Source organism: Taurulus bubalis, assembly GCF_910589615.1.
Source record: "Taurulus bubalis genome assembly, chromosome: 11".
Classification (NCBI taxonomy): domain Eukaryota; kingdom Metazoa; phylum Chordata; class Actinopteri; order Perciformes; family Cottidae; genus Taurulus; species Taurulus bubalis.
In genome coordinates, this window is record NC_136599.1 from 13,623,427 (window position 1) to 13,637,059 (window position 13,633).

The following is a 13,633-nucleotide window of genomic DNA, read 5'->3' on the forward strand; positions in this document are numbered from 1 at the left end:
ACAATGCCTAGAAAGCAAACGGCGTACCCTCCAAATATTTTTTGGCTCCATTTTCTGTCAGTCAGATCTCACACACTCAATTAAACATTTTGTTCACAGAGTGTCTCTAAGCGTGTGTCTGTCTCTCTCATTCTAGATGCGTACGGATGCAGAGAAGAGATCTCTGGTGGAGAGTGGTCTCTCATGGGACAGTGACGATACCAAACCCGGCCGCAAGAGCGAGGGCAGCAGCGTCTACGATACGGGCAGTCTTAAGTCCGAAGCAGCCAATAAATGGAAAAAGACGCGGACACAGGGGGTGGGGCTGGACGGAGGGAAGGGCGAACTGAAGAAACCTCAGACCCTGGGTCAAGGAAACATGCTGAAGAAAGGAAGAAACCCACCCGTAGGAGTCACTTCGCCAATAACACACACCTCTCAGAGTGGGCTGAGAGTGGCAGGTGAGAGGAGAAACCCACACACACACACACACACACACACACACACACACACACACACACACACACACACACACACACACACACACACACACACACAGTGAGATGTAATATATGGATTGCTACACATGCATTGGTTTCATAACCTGAACAGACTGACACATTGGCTGTCTTTAAATACTCCCTTCTCTTGGGTAGTCTTACACCCACGGACAGTCACAGACACACTCTCTGTCTTTGTCCCACACATTCATCCACAGCTGCAGCCCACCCTCCGGGCCTTTAGAAAGTGGTGCCATGTATCAAACGCCCATCACCACCCACTCCCTTCCTGCCAGCCAACCACACACACACACACACACACACATACACACACACACACACACACACACACACACACACACACACACACACACACACACACACACACACACGCACACACATGCACACACTGAGCAACAGTGCTTTTTTCTTCTTCCTATTGGTCCAGCCTTTCCTATGCAAGCTTTATTTTTGTTCCGGACAGAGAGAATTTATAGCCCTTAAATAAAGGCCTTGTACCCAAAACAACTGGACCAGAGACAGTGTGTGTGTTCGCAATAGTGTGCGTTTGTGAGTAGAGACACGTCTGAGATTGTGCCAGCCTTAGAGAGTGTCACCGATCACACTTAGCACGCAAACACACACTCTCACTCACACACAAAGAGCACAATAGTGTCGATTGTGCAGCTGCTTTTTAAGCACACCATCTGTGTATCTTTTATGTAAGCACTCACTCACATACACACACACACACACACACACACACACAGACACACACAGACGTACACACATACTGTATAGACAACCAAAACAAAAGGATATTGGTGGTGCTGTTGTGCCATGCTAGATACACAGTGTCTGTGTAAACAGTTCTCTTTCTGTATGACTGTCCTGTGTTTGCATTTCCAGCTGTTGAAATGACAGATATGCCAAACAAGTGTGTTGAACCAACCTGTGATCTCTGAGCCAGGCTGTTATTGTTATTGATGTGAACATTATGAATCTGATATCGAGGCTATTCATTGTGCCACAGAGTTTCAGACTCTAATTCATTATTTGGTAAACGCTACACTGCCTTCATAACACTTCAACTTTAAACTATTTTACTTGTTAGACTTTCAATTTTTAAACACTTTATTAATATTGTTATGCATTTATTCAAATTCCACTGATAGTACTTTGGACATTATATTTGCATTCAGTTTGACTTAGTGTTTTGCAACCAACATTAACATTTTGTGTAAGTTTTTGGAGCTATCACCTCAGTTTCCATTATAGGACAACAGAGCCAATTCACACTACAGTCAAACATCAAACTGATTTAGTTGTATTTTCTTTCTCTTTCACTTGGTGTAAACACATTGCATACCTGCTGGAAGCAGAATGTAGTTTGTACGTAAGTGTGACACAGTGTGGTATTCATCATTCTGTCAGCACTGATGTATCATGTATGTCACTTGCACTCATGCAGACACATAACTGCAGATACATTTTGCCACCTTTCTGCAACAATACCTGTTTAAATACCTCTCACATACACACAATTAAACACTGATGCTGTATCTTAACAACCAGAAATACAAGCACATGCATATTTATGATGTGATAGTTGATGGGAGACAATGTGGGGTCTTGGAATGAGGCGTCGGGAAGGATAGACAGGAGCATGAGGTGTGTGTGTGTGTGTGTGTGGATATGTGTGAATACATAATTCCATAATTATCTCCCTTCTACCACAGTGGCCTTAAATAGAAGACGGCATAGGGAAGGAGAATATAAATGAGCCATTTTCCTTCAACATCCAGAGACGGGAGTGTTAGAAGCGTTATGGAAAGGTTTTCCCTGTCTGTGTCTTCAGGGGTCCAACTCTGCAGGCATGCAGGCCTCTTGCTTCGAGACATGTTGTGATTCACGGAGTCTTCTACACATGCTGTGAACTCTACTGTCTCAATAGCCAGTCAGTCAGTGTCAGTAAATCAGGCTTTATTTATGTCTAAATTAATACGCACGCCTGGATTCTGTCAGTCGGTGTGGGTTTCTGCAGCTTCATGTTCTTGGAACGTGCAATGTTGCGGTTATACGATGGACTGACTTTATGACTTGACATGTAAACCCAATTTTCACATTTACAAAAGAACTCCAGGCATAATGTGTTGTCAGTGTCACATTCCTATAAGGTCCAATCACAGAGAACTGTGAGTATGTGTATATATATATGTATATATATATATATATATATATATATATATATATATATATATATATATATATATATATGTATATATGTATGTATGTCTGGCCCTATGCGTGTGTATTTTGCGGGCCTTTTCAATACCCTTAAGTGACTCCAGATGTCTCAAGGCAGCACGCTGGTGGGTCCCATTCAACAGCAGTTCTTTGACTCTGTTAATGCCTTGTATATAAACCTCCCATAACAACTCCCATTAGATACAAATTAAGAGTGTGGGTAGAGTGGGCTTGCACTTGTGTGGGTGGTGCATACAGTGCACATGTGTCTGATAGTTCTGTTCTCATAATAACTTCCAAAAGTCCAGTTAATTTGCCAACTGGGAAATGTACAGATGGGAAGAAAATCACATAAATTTCCTTCAACCTCTTTTCACCTGGGCTATCTCTCACTTTGCCCTCTTTCCCCAAAGACGTTTCAAGAGTGGATGAACTCAGTTATACTGGGTGTTTCATGCACTTTTACCCGCAGACACACTCTGCGAATGTGAACAGCAGTTTTCCACAGTGATGCCACACATGTTAATCTCAGCACTCTGCACTCTGTGTACTTACTGGAAAGCCAGAGAAAACTGTTTTAGTTCATCAGGATGGAAAAGAGAAGTAACCGCATGATAACAGTGTGTATGAGGGTGAAGCTGGCTGAGAGTCTGGTCTACACACTGTCTGTCTTCTTAGACAGGGATGTGTCTTTATCAGCAGACAGTCAGACCTTGTAGGTAGTCAGATAAGATATAATGTCCTAATATGGCTTGGTTAGTCTCACTCACCAACAGAAACTATTCAAGCTACTCATCAGTGATTTTTATTTTTTCCCCTTTCTACCTCTTTAGGCACAGTAAAGTCCGATGGCAAGCCAATGGATAAGTCTCGGTTAGCAGTGAAGACCTCCGGCCTTCATCGCTCCTCTTCAGATGCCGGTAAAGACCTAAGAAATGGCGGCGGTGCCAGCGAGCAACGTAAACCTCCGTCTGGCCTCGTCAGGCCCTCGACTGGTGGAAACTTTGGCTTCAAGAAGCCTACTACAGCGACCAATAATGGCACAAACAATGCCAGTATGCCCGTACCCTGTGGCTCTGCAACTGTAGGGAAGATTCCCAAAACGTCAGGTATCCCTGTCAAACCAGGGGCTGGTGGTGGCAGCGGAGGACGTAAGACTAGTCTTGATGTTTCAAACGGCGACCAGAGTGGGTTTCTATCTCCACATGCCAGGACGTCTCTCCAGTACCGCTCTCTGCCTCGCCCGGCAAAGACCAGCACCCTGACTCTAACCCGGCCGAGCTCAGCTCGCCCAGTGAGCAGTACCATGGACACAGGCTCAGGGCTGATCAAACCACCACAGGGCTCGAGACTCAAAGAGCCCGCTTCTGGGATTGGTTCTGGGTTGAGTAAGGCAGGTGTTCGTGGGATCCCAAGTCCCAGTCCTGTCAATCAGACAGACAGAGAGAAAGAGAAAGAGAGGGCCAAAGCCAAAGCTGTAGTATCTGACTCTGAGTGTGGAGGTGGGTCTCTGAAGGGCAGCCCTGCTCAGACCCCCTCAGAGAACGGAGGGAAGTTACAGGGGCTGAGACCTCCCACCAGTGGCAAGTGCATGGATCTGCCCTCACCCAACACACACAGGTACCAACATTCAAGTACTACCACAAAACATACATTGAACATTTTCACAGTACTTTTTAACACTCTTTTTAACAAAGTATTAATTTGTATTTGGCTCAATATTGTTCTTGTCTTTAGGTTATCAGGAATACGCAGCCTGGCAAAACCTCCATCCATGGCCCAGCTTGACAAGCTGAACTTAAACAGCCTAGAGATGGGAGTTCAAGACTCCTTGCCACCTAAGATTCCTCCCTACTCTAAGCTCCAGGACCTGGCCAGCTCAGCAGGCAGCTCCCCTGGCCCCTGCCTGACCCCCAGCCCCGCCCCTTTACTCAATGTGAACTCTTCGTCCTGCTTCTCAAGCTCAGGGACTGGGTTGGGGCCGAGGCAGGTCTCTTCTCTCGGGGTTCAAGGAAGCGGAGGGAGCGCCTCTCCCCTGCTTTACCCTCGTCTGTCTGGGCTGCATCGCAGCATGGAGTCGCTGCCACTCCAGATGAGTCTCGCCCCAGAGCCCCGAGAGCGGGAGAAGACAAGGGAGAGGGAACATTTGGTGAGAGGCTACACCACCTTAGAGTCCCGCCACAAAGATAGACAGGAAGACAGAGGCCCTCCTTCCATCTGGAGCTCTGGAAGTAAAGTGTCATTGTCTCTCACAGACAGGTGAGATTCAATAATCCTCAAATGTGCATATATTTTAACCCAATAACATCACATCAATCTACATATCTTAAAGCAGATGTTTTGTGTTCATGTTTTGAAATGCTGCTATGTAACTCCACCTACTGGTCCGCGTATGAACTGCACCACCATTATTATTCATTGTTCAAGGAAAGGCAGGAGTGATCAGGGTAGTTCTTTGATTTATTATTCACTTTGTTTGATCCTAAAATCATGCATTTACCTCCCATTATTGAGTGAGGACATGGAAAAGTGATTTGATTGGTATTTGATGACGGGATGCTGCTCATATTTGAAAAAGCTTGGAGCCATGTTTTGATTGTAGAGAAACAACACGTATTCAGAGCTTCAAAGAGACGATAATAATATTCCCCCAAAATTAATACACAGACTGCTCGAGATGTCTGTGGTCTTATTAAAGATATACTCAGAATGTACTTAAGAATATTACTCTAGAGGCAGCCTTAATTGAACCCGTCTCAATATGAGTTTGATAGCTTTTACTTTAAGATTTAATCAGAAAGACAGAGATTTGAGTTGCAAGAAGATAGTATGTGAGATAGATGTTGAGTTGGTAAATATTGGCCAAATAATACAATATGATTTAATGAGAACGCTAAAAGTCATATTTACATTTACACACACACACACACACACACACACACACACACACACACACACACACACACACACACACACACACACACACACACACACACACACACAGAGAGAGAGAGAGAGTTCCAGGCTATTATTACTACAGGCCTATTATCGGTGTTGTACGGGCCCCAGTGACTGAAGTCATAATTACTGGCTGACACTAGCTGTCTGCCAGCCGTGATGTGCTTCTTTGTGCCTGCTGCCTGCTCTTGAGAGTTTAATAACTCCCTGCAGCACTGGTTAAATAATGCTATTGTTTAATCTCCACAGTTCTAAGAGTAACAGAAACACGCTGCCAAAGAAAGGTTTAAGGTAAGTGGACACACACATACACACTCTTATACTCCACACTGTCATGCACTGATGGTTTTATGCAATATGGTACAGTCCTTTAATTGCACATACACAGAGATCCCATTGATAAGTTCCTCAGTAAATTACATAGTGTGTTTATCCTCATTGTCCCTGTCACTATTATTCTAAAAATCCTTTATCCCTTCAAAATTGTATCTCATTGTGTCCCACTACCACCAATTTGTTTGGCACTTGGTTATACTTTATTTTACCCAAACAAATTAGCATTTAATGTATAGAAATATTTAAGAAATATAGGTTAAAAAACGTAACTCCTCCCGTGAAGCATCCATAACTAGATGCTGTAATATATACAGATAATACATGACAATGTTTACATGTTACAAACACCAACGTAGTAAAAAATCTTCAAAGGAGAAGTTGTAACTGTTGAAAATATATATCTTAATAAACACTTTTGGTAACTATGTCCTCAAATCTGATCATAACTGCGTATACATGTGTTATTAAATGTATTATGTTTATATCCTCCTTATAAAGGACAGTGGATTTAAAATATGTAAACACACTTCCTTTCATAACATTTTAATTTGACTTTGGGTACTTTTTGTGTGTTCACTGTGGGATAACATTTCACATGATGTTCCTTAATGCCCTCAGACTTTCATACAACACTGTACGTTAATTTGAATACATAACAACATATGTTAATATGTAACAACAGATCTGTTTATTTATTTGCCTTCTGTTTGTGTAGTTTCAGCAGTGCCTCCCAGGTTGAGGAGGAAGGGAAGGAGAAAGGAGAGAGGAGACACTCTCATACTATTCTCAGTATGACCGACTCACTTACTCTTCCCCTGCTGTCCTCACCCACCTCCTTACCCCGCACCTCTAAGACCAGTATGGGTGAGTTTTTGGACACACACTCAAAAGAGTGCTGACTAGAATAGCGCTACACTCATTTTGTATTCCGTGTATAACATCGCTAACTCTCTTTCCTTTGACCCCTCTGCTCTCTTACCAGTTCCCAGCCCTGTCGGCGGACCTCCGAGGATGATTCGTTCCAACAGTATACCGACACACGATGCCTCTTTGGAGCTGTACGGGGCCTCTCCGCTAGGCAGCACACTCTCGTTGGCTGAGCGCCCCCGCAGCATGGGAATGGTTCGCTCCGGATCCTTCAGGGACAAGGAGCCCGACGAGGGTAAGCCCTCTGAACGATTCCAATATCTGTTGTATGACATTTTGTCCAGTGTTGTTGTGCAACTCAATTTCTAACTGATTTATTTTGTTGTTCTTAATTTTCACTTTTCAGTTCACGGGTCTGTTCTTTCTCTGGCATCTAACGCCTCGTCGAGCTACTCCTCGGTGAGTGTGGGCGGCATACAGACTCAGGTAGCTACACTTCAGCGTGTGATGTGATGTATTTATGTTTGAGTGGGTGATGTGTCTCTGTACAGTGATGCTTTACTCATTTACACATTTCAAACTTTAAAGAGAGACTTTCCCCCAAGGTATCCCAGATATATCGTATTAGTCTCTTCTCCTCTTTCCTCTTCTCCTTTTATCTTATCTAACATCCTGCCTTTTATTCCCCCTGCTTCCAAAGGCTGAGGAAAGGATTCAGGGAGAGGTAAGTGGGTTCTTTCCTGCTCTTTCTTCTTCTCTGTCTCTGTTTCTGACCTTTCATCCATTACTCTCATCGCTGTTGTCTATGGGAGAACAAGTCCGTCATTTAGTTCATGATCAACATCCACTCCAAGTCACTTGTGTAACTTTGTTTTCTTTCTTGTGTAACATATCTATTTGTCCTCACAGCAAATCCGTAAACTGAGGAGGGAGCTGGAATCGTCGCAGGAGAAGGTGTCGAATCTGACGACACAGCTGACAGCAAACGTACGTAGTGTTTGTCTTCTATCTTACAAATCATTATTAAATGGCAGTGAATATGGCATATCAATATAAGAACATATTTTACTTCCAACCACACTCTAATCTATTCGAATGACATTTGCCATTAAACTACAATATACAGCCTTTCACCTCGAGGCGACACATTTGTAGTAACCCCTCCCTCCAATTTTACACCCATATACTTGTCAGTCATCTAGATGAAAAAAACAGAATTGCATAGCACATTACACTAATGTCCTATTATGTTAGTGTGTCAGTTTATTACTGCTGGAGTTAAGATGTTTTTTTTGTCAGAGGATCCAGACCTTTTAAGGAAAAGTCTGGTGGCATTCTGTCTTTTTCTAATTCAATTAATCCTATTCAGGCAAACACGACAAAAACAATAAATTGATCCTACTAATATTGATCATAATATACCTTATTTCACTGTTAAATAGAGCTCTATTGTTTTTTTATTATATAAAAAAAAAACACATCAATGAGCCACACTCTTGCATTGGGTGACATTTTCTGTTACTATGATGAACATGGGCACTGTGGAAAATACTTACCATTACACCAAAATCAGATATGTTGAGTATTGTTTGTTAATAGTTACAGTGACCAACTGTTATAGGAAACTATTTAGCCTTTTATAAAAACTGCACTGTATATTCATGACCTTTCCTTTCAAAGATTTTAGTATTGCGAGCCAATTAAACCCTCTCTCAGCCCTCCTTAACAAACACATTTCTCACACCAGGCAAGATATGTACCCTTCAGAAAAAAATAGAAAAAGGACACATAGAGAGAGAGATTTAAAATCCAAGCCATGGTATGTCAGTCATAGATAATCTCTGTGCAGTCTCAGCACGTTTCTTATCCATGTGGGGCTTGAATAATGCTAACCTTCTCCTGAACCTCTCACCAAGCCACTTAGCTTGGCACACACAGACACACACACACACACACACACACACACACACACACACACACACACACACACACACACACACACACACACACACACAGAGGTACCTTGCCCTTTCTCTCCACTCCACAAGGTTGTTTCTGTATGACCATGTCAGCGGATCCATTAGTCCAAGTGCAGCAATATAGCTCACCCATTATGGATGGTTTCATGCAGCACACATCAATCAAGTATGTGTGTGTGTGTGTGTGGGTGTGGGTGTGAGTGTGTGTGTGTGTGTGTGTGTGTGAGAGAGAGATTTCTTCATACTATTTGACCTTATTATGCAAGGGTAGTGAATAGGCAAAACAGTGCTGGATTTATGACTGTGCTGTATGCAGTATTATACTGTATTTTACATTCTACAAAGAGGGGCGAAAGCAATTGTCCCTTTCTGCTTAGGTGTGTGAGAAATTAGGGAGGAGGAGACTTTTCCACAGGGGACATTCTGGTCAGCCTTTGTATGTTATTCGTCCTTTTAGCATTGCGTTTACGAGTGATAAATGGGCCGAGGAAATCAATTGAATCTGTTCCTGTAATTGTATTACACTTTCATTAGTTATGTCTGCATGTAAATGATGCTGTCACTGACCAAATATAGCAATAAAAATGTCCTTTGTTTTCTGTGTTATAGTACTACTTTAAGAAATATTTGGGGAAAACATGAATAGCTTTTGTCTTTCATCTTCTACAAACAGGCAAATCTGGTGGCCGCCTTTGAGCAAAGTTTACAAATGATGACAACTCGGCTGCAGAGTCTGTCAATCACCCAGGATCAGAAGGTAACGTGGCATCCACACTTTAAAACACAAGCAATCACAAACCTAAATTCCAGCTGCTAGTGAGCAGTTTGCTAATAGCAGGCAGAGTTGTGCTAGCATGAAGTGAGACGTCTTTGATCACAGCCTGCGGCGGAGAGCTGGATGAACAGTAAGTTAGAGGCCAAGGCTGCCGTCCCATAGGGTGACTTGCAGTGAGAAGGAGATAGAGAATCAATGAAAAACAACTTTGCTTCCGGCTGAATGAAATGTGCAAACAGCTGGCATGTGCACACACACACCAAACATTCCATTCCTGCATTTTCCAGCCTTCGTATCTGTTTTGCTGTGAATAAATTGATCAGCGCCCCAGGCAGTGTTTAGTGTGTGCATACATGTGAGGAGCCTCTCTCAGCGCTTCATGCCTTGCTGCTCTCACTGAAAGGTCCGTCTAGACCACTCCAGAACAAGTCTTTGTTGTTTGTGCCAGCGCATTGACCTGTGCAGCTCAGCCTGGAGCACAGGCTCTTTAACCTTGAGGAGATGTGCCGGGCAGCTCTATTTAGAGTGGAGTGGGATCGACTTTAGCACACAATAAGCAGCACAGATAGGCTCTGTTGTTCCGAATTCTTTGTACTTTTGAACTGTTAACATTGTGAAGGGGATCAGGCCCACCAGGTGTATGAGCTCATACTCTGGGTTTGACTTGTAGTGCTTAACTAAAACATCAGACAATACGACAATTCCTTAAAATATAGGAATATATCAGTTTTTATTTTAGACATTAAAAAACTTACCAAACCATTCATTATTTCCCATCCAAATCTTTACTTGTTTCATATGTCATTATACAATGGGAAGTGTAACGCTACATTGTCATTGTCCGAGTGCATTAGAAATTATTTTCAAAATGTGAAAAAAATAAAAAACTGAACTGATGTGGGTATGAATGAGGTAATGATGAGTGAAGTACTACTACGTTGAGGAATAATTAGCATGCCATTTAAAAAAGAAGACCTCATTTGATAATGCAGTAAATGAACAACAACTTTTTGATGATTAAAAGCTGCTTTAAAAAAACCTGGTAAAACTCAAACAGATGCAAACCGATTAATTTCAACCCAACTCGCTGACATGTATTGAATTTGTTTGTGTAGGACACAGAGCTGTTGGATCTGAAGGAAACCATTGAGGCTCTGAAGGACAGGAATGACGAAGCCCAGGCTGTCATACAAGGAGCCTTAAACACCCAAGATAACATGAAAGGTTTGGAGATGGACCACTTGATCTTTCTGTTTTCTTCTGTCTTCTCTGCACATCGTCTCTGCACATTACCCTCTTTTGATGTTGAGTTTTCTTGTTTCCCAGACATGCGGATTCAACGTCAGAATTCATGTGAGAGCATCTCCAGTCTCAACAGCCTGACCAGTATGTCGAGTTTGGGCAGCTTGAAGGACCAAGATGCCAAGAAGAAGAAGAAAAAGAGCTGGGTAAGAAAGCAGTATGTGAGGCAATGTTTTACTCTCACAACCTGGTGTTTGTCTATGTTTAGTACATTCTCCATAGTGATTATGACATAGTAGTAAGTATGACCAGCCTCTCCCTCTCCCTCGCCTGTCTGTTAAAATGGAGCCTCTTAGCTTAGCTTAGCTTAACATAAAGACTAGAAACAAGGGGAAACAGCTGGCCTGGCGCAGTCCTGGCAACAGAGGTGCTGAGAGGCAGATTTTCTTTTATCCGGGCTAGCTTTTTCCCCAAATGCTAAGCTAAACTAATATTTGACAGACAGACATGAGAGAGTGGTATTGATCTTCTCATCTTACTTATGACAAGAAATGTAATAAGTGTCACCCAAGATGACGAACAACAACTTCAATTTAGCATTTGTCATATGTATAACAATTCTATTACAGACGTACAGATCTTTATTAATTAATGCAGTAAAACACTGAATATTGGTTTAATTGTATGTCTCCCCCTCTTTCTCCCTCATCCTCTCCGTCTGTGTAGCTGAGGAGCTCCTTCAACAAGGCATTCAGCATTAAGAAAGGCTCCAAAACATACTCAGACATTGAGGAAATTGCCACCCCCGACTCCTCAGCTCCCAACTCCCCAAAGATGCTCCATGAGGGGGCAGAAGAAGTAGAAAACCAGTCCCCATCCCTGAACACATCGGCCTCTGCCACCTCTTTTATGTAAGTATACAAACGCCTTACTCCACCTCTTAGCTCAATCACTGAGCCAGTTTAGACTTCATAGGGGCTTGACACTTGGCATCATTCTCTTCCAGGATCATGGAGACTACAGAAGAGAGAGACAATGAGGAAGAGGCGGTATCGGACTTACGCTCAGAACTCTGGGTGAAAGAGAGAGAACTGACAGACATCCGACTGGAGGCCTTAAGCTCTGCACATCAGCTGGAGCAGCTCCGAGAAGCCATGAACAGCATGCAGGTTTGTTTTGCCTGCATGTGCATATTCACTGAAGTCAATAACTGAAGCATAAGTATAAATGATAACTTTACCGTACCTTCCTATGACCTAGTTAACGGTGGAGAACCTAAAGGCGGAGAATGACCATTTAAAAACCGGCACCGGTCCCACCTCTTCCACCTCCCAGCCTTCAGGCCTGGCGTCTCTCGTGGGGCCCTCAATGAGGCAGCCGATGAGCATGTCCCTCACCAAGTCCTTCAGTCTTAGTCTGAATGATTGTAAAGATCCAGGTAAGAGACACGCATGGAATTCCACCTATTTTCGGTTCACGCACATGCACAGTATACACAAAAGTTATATTTATATTCTCTTATCATACATTTTTTTCCTTCAATCTTTTCAGACGTGTCTTCTGTTGACACGTTAAGTGTGACTTCCCAGCGGAATGAGGAATGTGCACGCGTGCTTGTCCGCATTGGGGATCAAGTAGAGGTAAACACAGAACACCTTTAATGGACACAATGTCCAATAATGTCAACAGCATTTAATCGAGCATCTGAGAGCTTGTGCACTAATTCTTCCTCTCTCTCTCTCTCTCTCTCTCTCTCTCTCTCGCTCTCGCTCTCTCTTTCTCTCTCTCTCTTTCTCTCTCTTTCTCTCTCTCTCTCTCTTTCTCTCTCTCTCTTTCTCTCTCTCTCTGTGTCTTTGTAGGACAGTAAACAGCAGCAGGAGTTCTACCTTGGCTCAGTGCTGGTCAATGCGAGAACTGGCTGGTCCTGTCTCGACTCTATGATATCTAAGACTTTCAAGGTAAGTCAGTGGTTGTCCTCTCTCACTGCGTAGACATTAGTGGTTCTACAAATAGTATAGCTGGGATTTGATAGATATGCAGGTATAGATTTTTTCTTTTTTTCTTTTCTCCAGGACTACCTAATTCAAGTGGACCCGACTTGCAGCCTGGGTCTGACCTGTGATTCGCTGCACATGTTCCAGCTGAGCCCGGGAGTGCAGAGGGTGATAGGAGGGGACAAACCTCAAGCCTCACCTTACCGTTGTTTCAGCAGTGGTGCACCCCAAATAATTGTCACTTTGAAAGGTTAGTAAGTGTCTTTGACTAATACTAGTAACTTAAAATTGTGTATAATCCACTTTCCTTTTGATTTATTTCACATCTTCTGAGCAGCCACTGGTCTCTGGTTTATTTTAGTAGTTCAGTACTCTGTAAAACTGAACCTTTACAGAGTGCCCTCATTTTGCTTTTTGACATTTTTTTTTATATCCCAGTAATGCAGTTTATTAAAGATGTTCTGACAAACTATAATCACAGATGGACATTTTGGAAACAACTCTGGAGTTCATGTTTGGTAGTCAACCCTGAAATGAATTACATAATGCCCATGAACGCACCAATAGGGAGAGTTTTCAAAGCAGTCCCTGGTCGCTCAACACTGTACTGCCCTGTTATGATTACTCAACTTTGACAAGAAAATGAAGGCAACAGAATCTAGATTGTGGCGGATTGCCTCACTCAACAGACTCAATTAGATTTTTCCACCAGAGAGAAATATTTAAAAAAACATTTTGTGTCTAGATGGTAGGACA

The 13,633-nt window shown here is 42.8% G+C and overlaps 1 protein-coding gene across 1 annotated transcript in view; it reads left to right on the plus strand.

Annotated features, from left to right (window-relative positions):
* nav1a (neuron navigator 1a) overlaps nt 1-13,633 on the plus strand; it is a 73,551-nt gene that overhangs the window by 54,952 nt on the left and 4,966 nt on the right. Inside the window, exons 7-24 of the mRNA XM_079226777.1 lie at nt 137-440; nt 3,560-4,346; nt 4,464-4,985; nt 5,934-5,975; nt 6,736-6,884; nt 7,003-7,182; nt 7,294-7,373; nt 7,588-7,611; nt 7,797-7,874; nt 9,540-9,623; nt 10,757-10,865; nt 10,968-11,089; nt 11,610-11,794; nt 11,890-12,052; nt 12,144-12,321; nt 12,435-12,523; nt 12,743-12,841; nt 12,956-13,127. Of these exons, the coding sequence (XP_079082903.1) occupies nt 137-440; nt 3,560-4,346; nt 4,464-4,985; nt 5,934-5,975; nt 6,736-6,884; nt 7,003-7,182; nt 7,294-7,373; nt 7,588-7,611; nt 7,797-7,874; nt 9,540-9,623; nt 10,757-10,865; nt 10,968-11,089; nt 11,610-11,794; nt 11,890-12,052; nt 12,144-12,321; nt 12,435-12,523; nt 12,743-12,841; nt 12,956-13,127 (3,367 nt within the window). The remainder of the gene's footprint in view (nt 1-136; nt 441-3,559; nt 4,347-4,463; nt 4,986-5,933; nt 5,976-6,735; nt 6,885-7,002; nt 7,183-7,293; nt 7,374-7,587; nt 7,612-7,796; nt 7,875-9,539; nt 9,624-10,756; nt 10,866-10,967; nt 11,090-11,609; nt 11,795-11,889; nt 12,053-12,143; nt 12,322-12,434; nt 12,524-12,742; nt 12,842-12,955; nt 13,128-13,633) is intronic.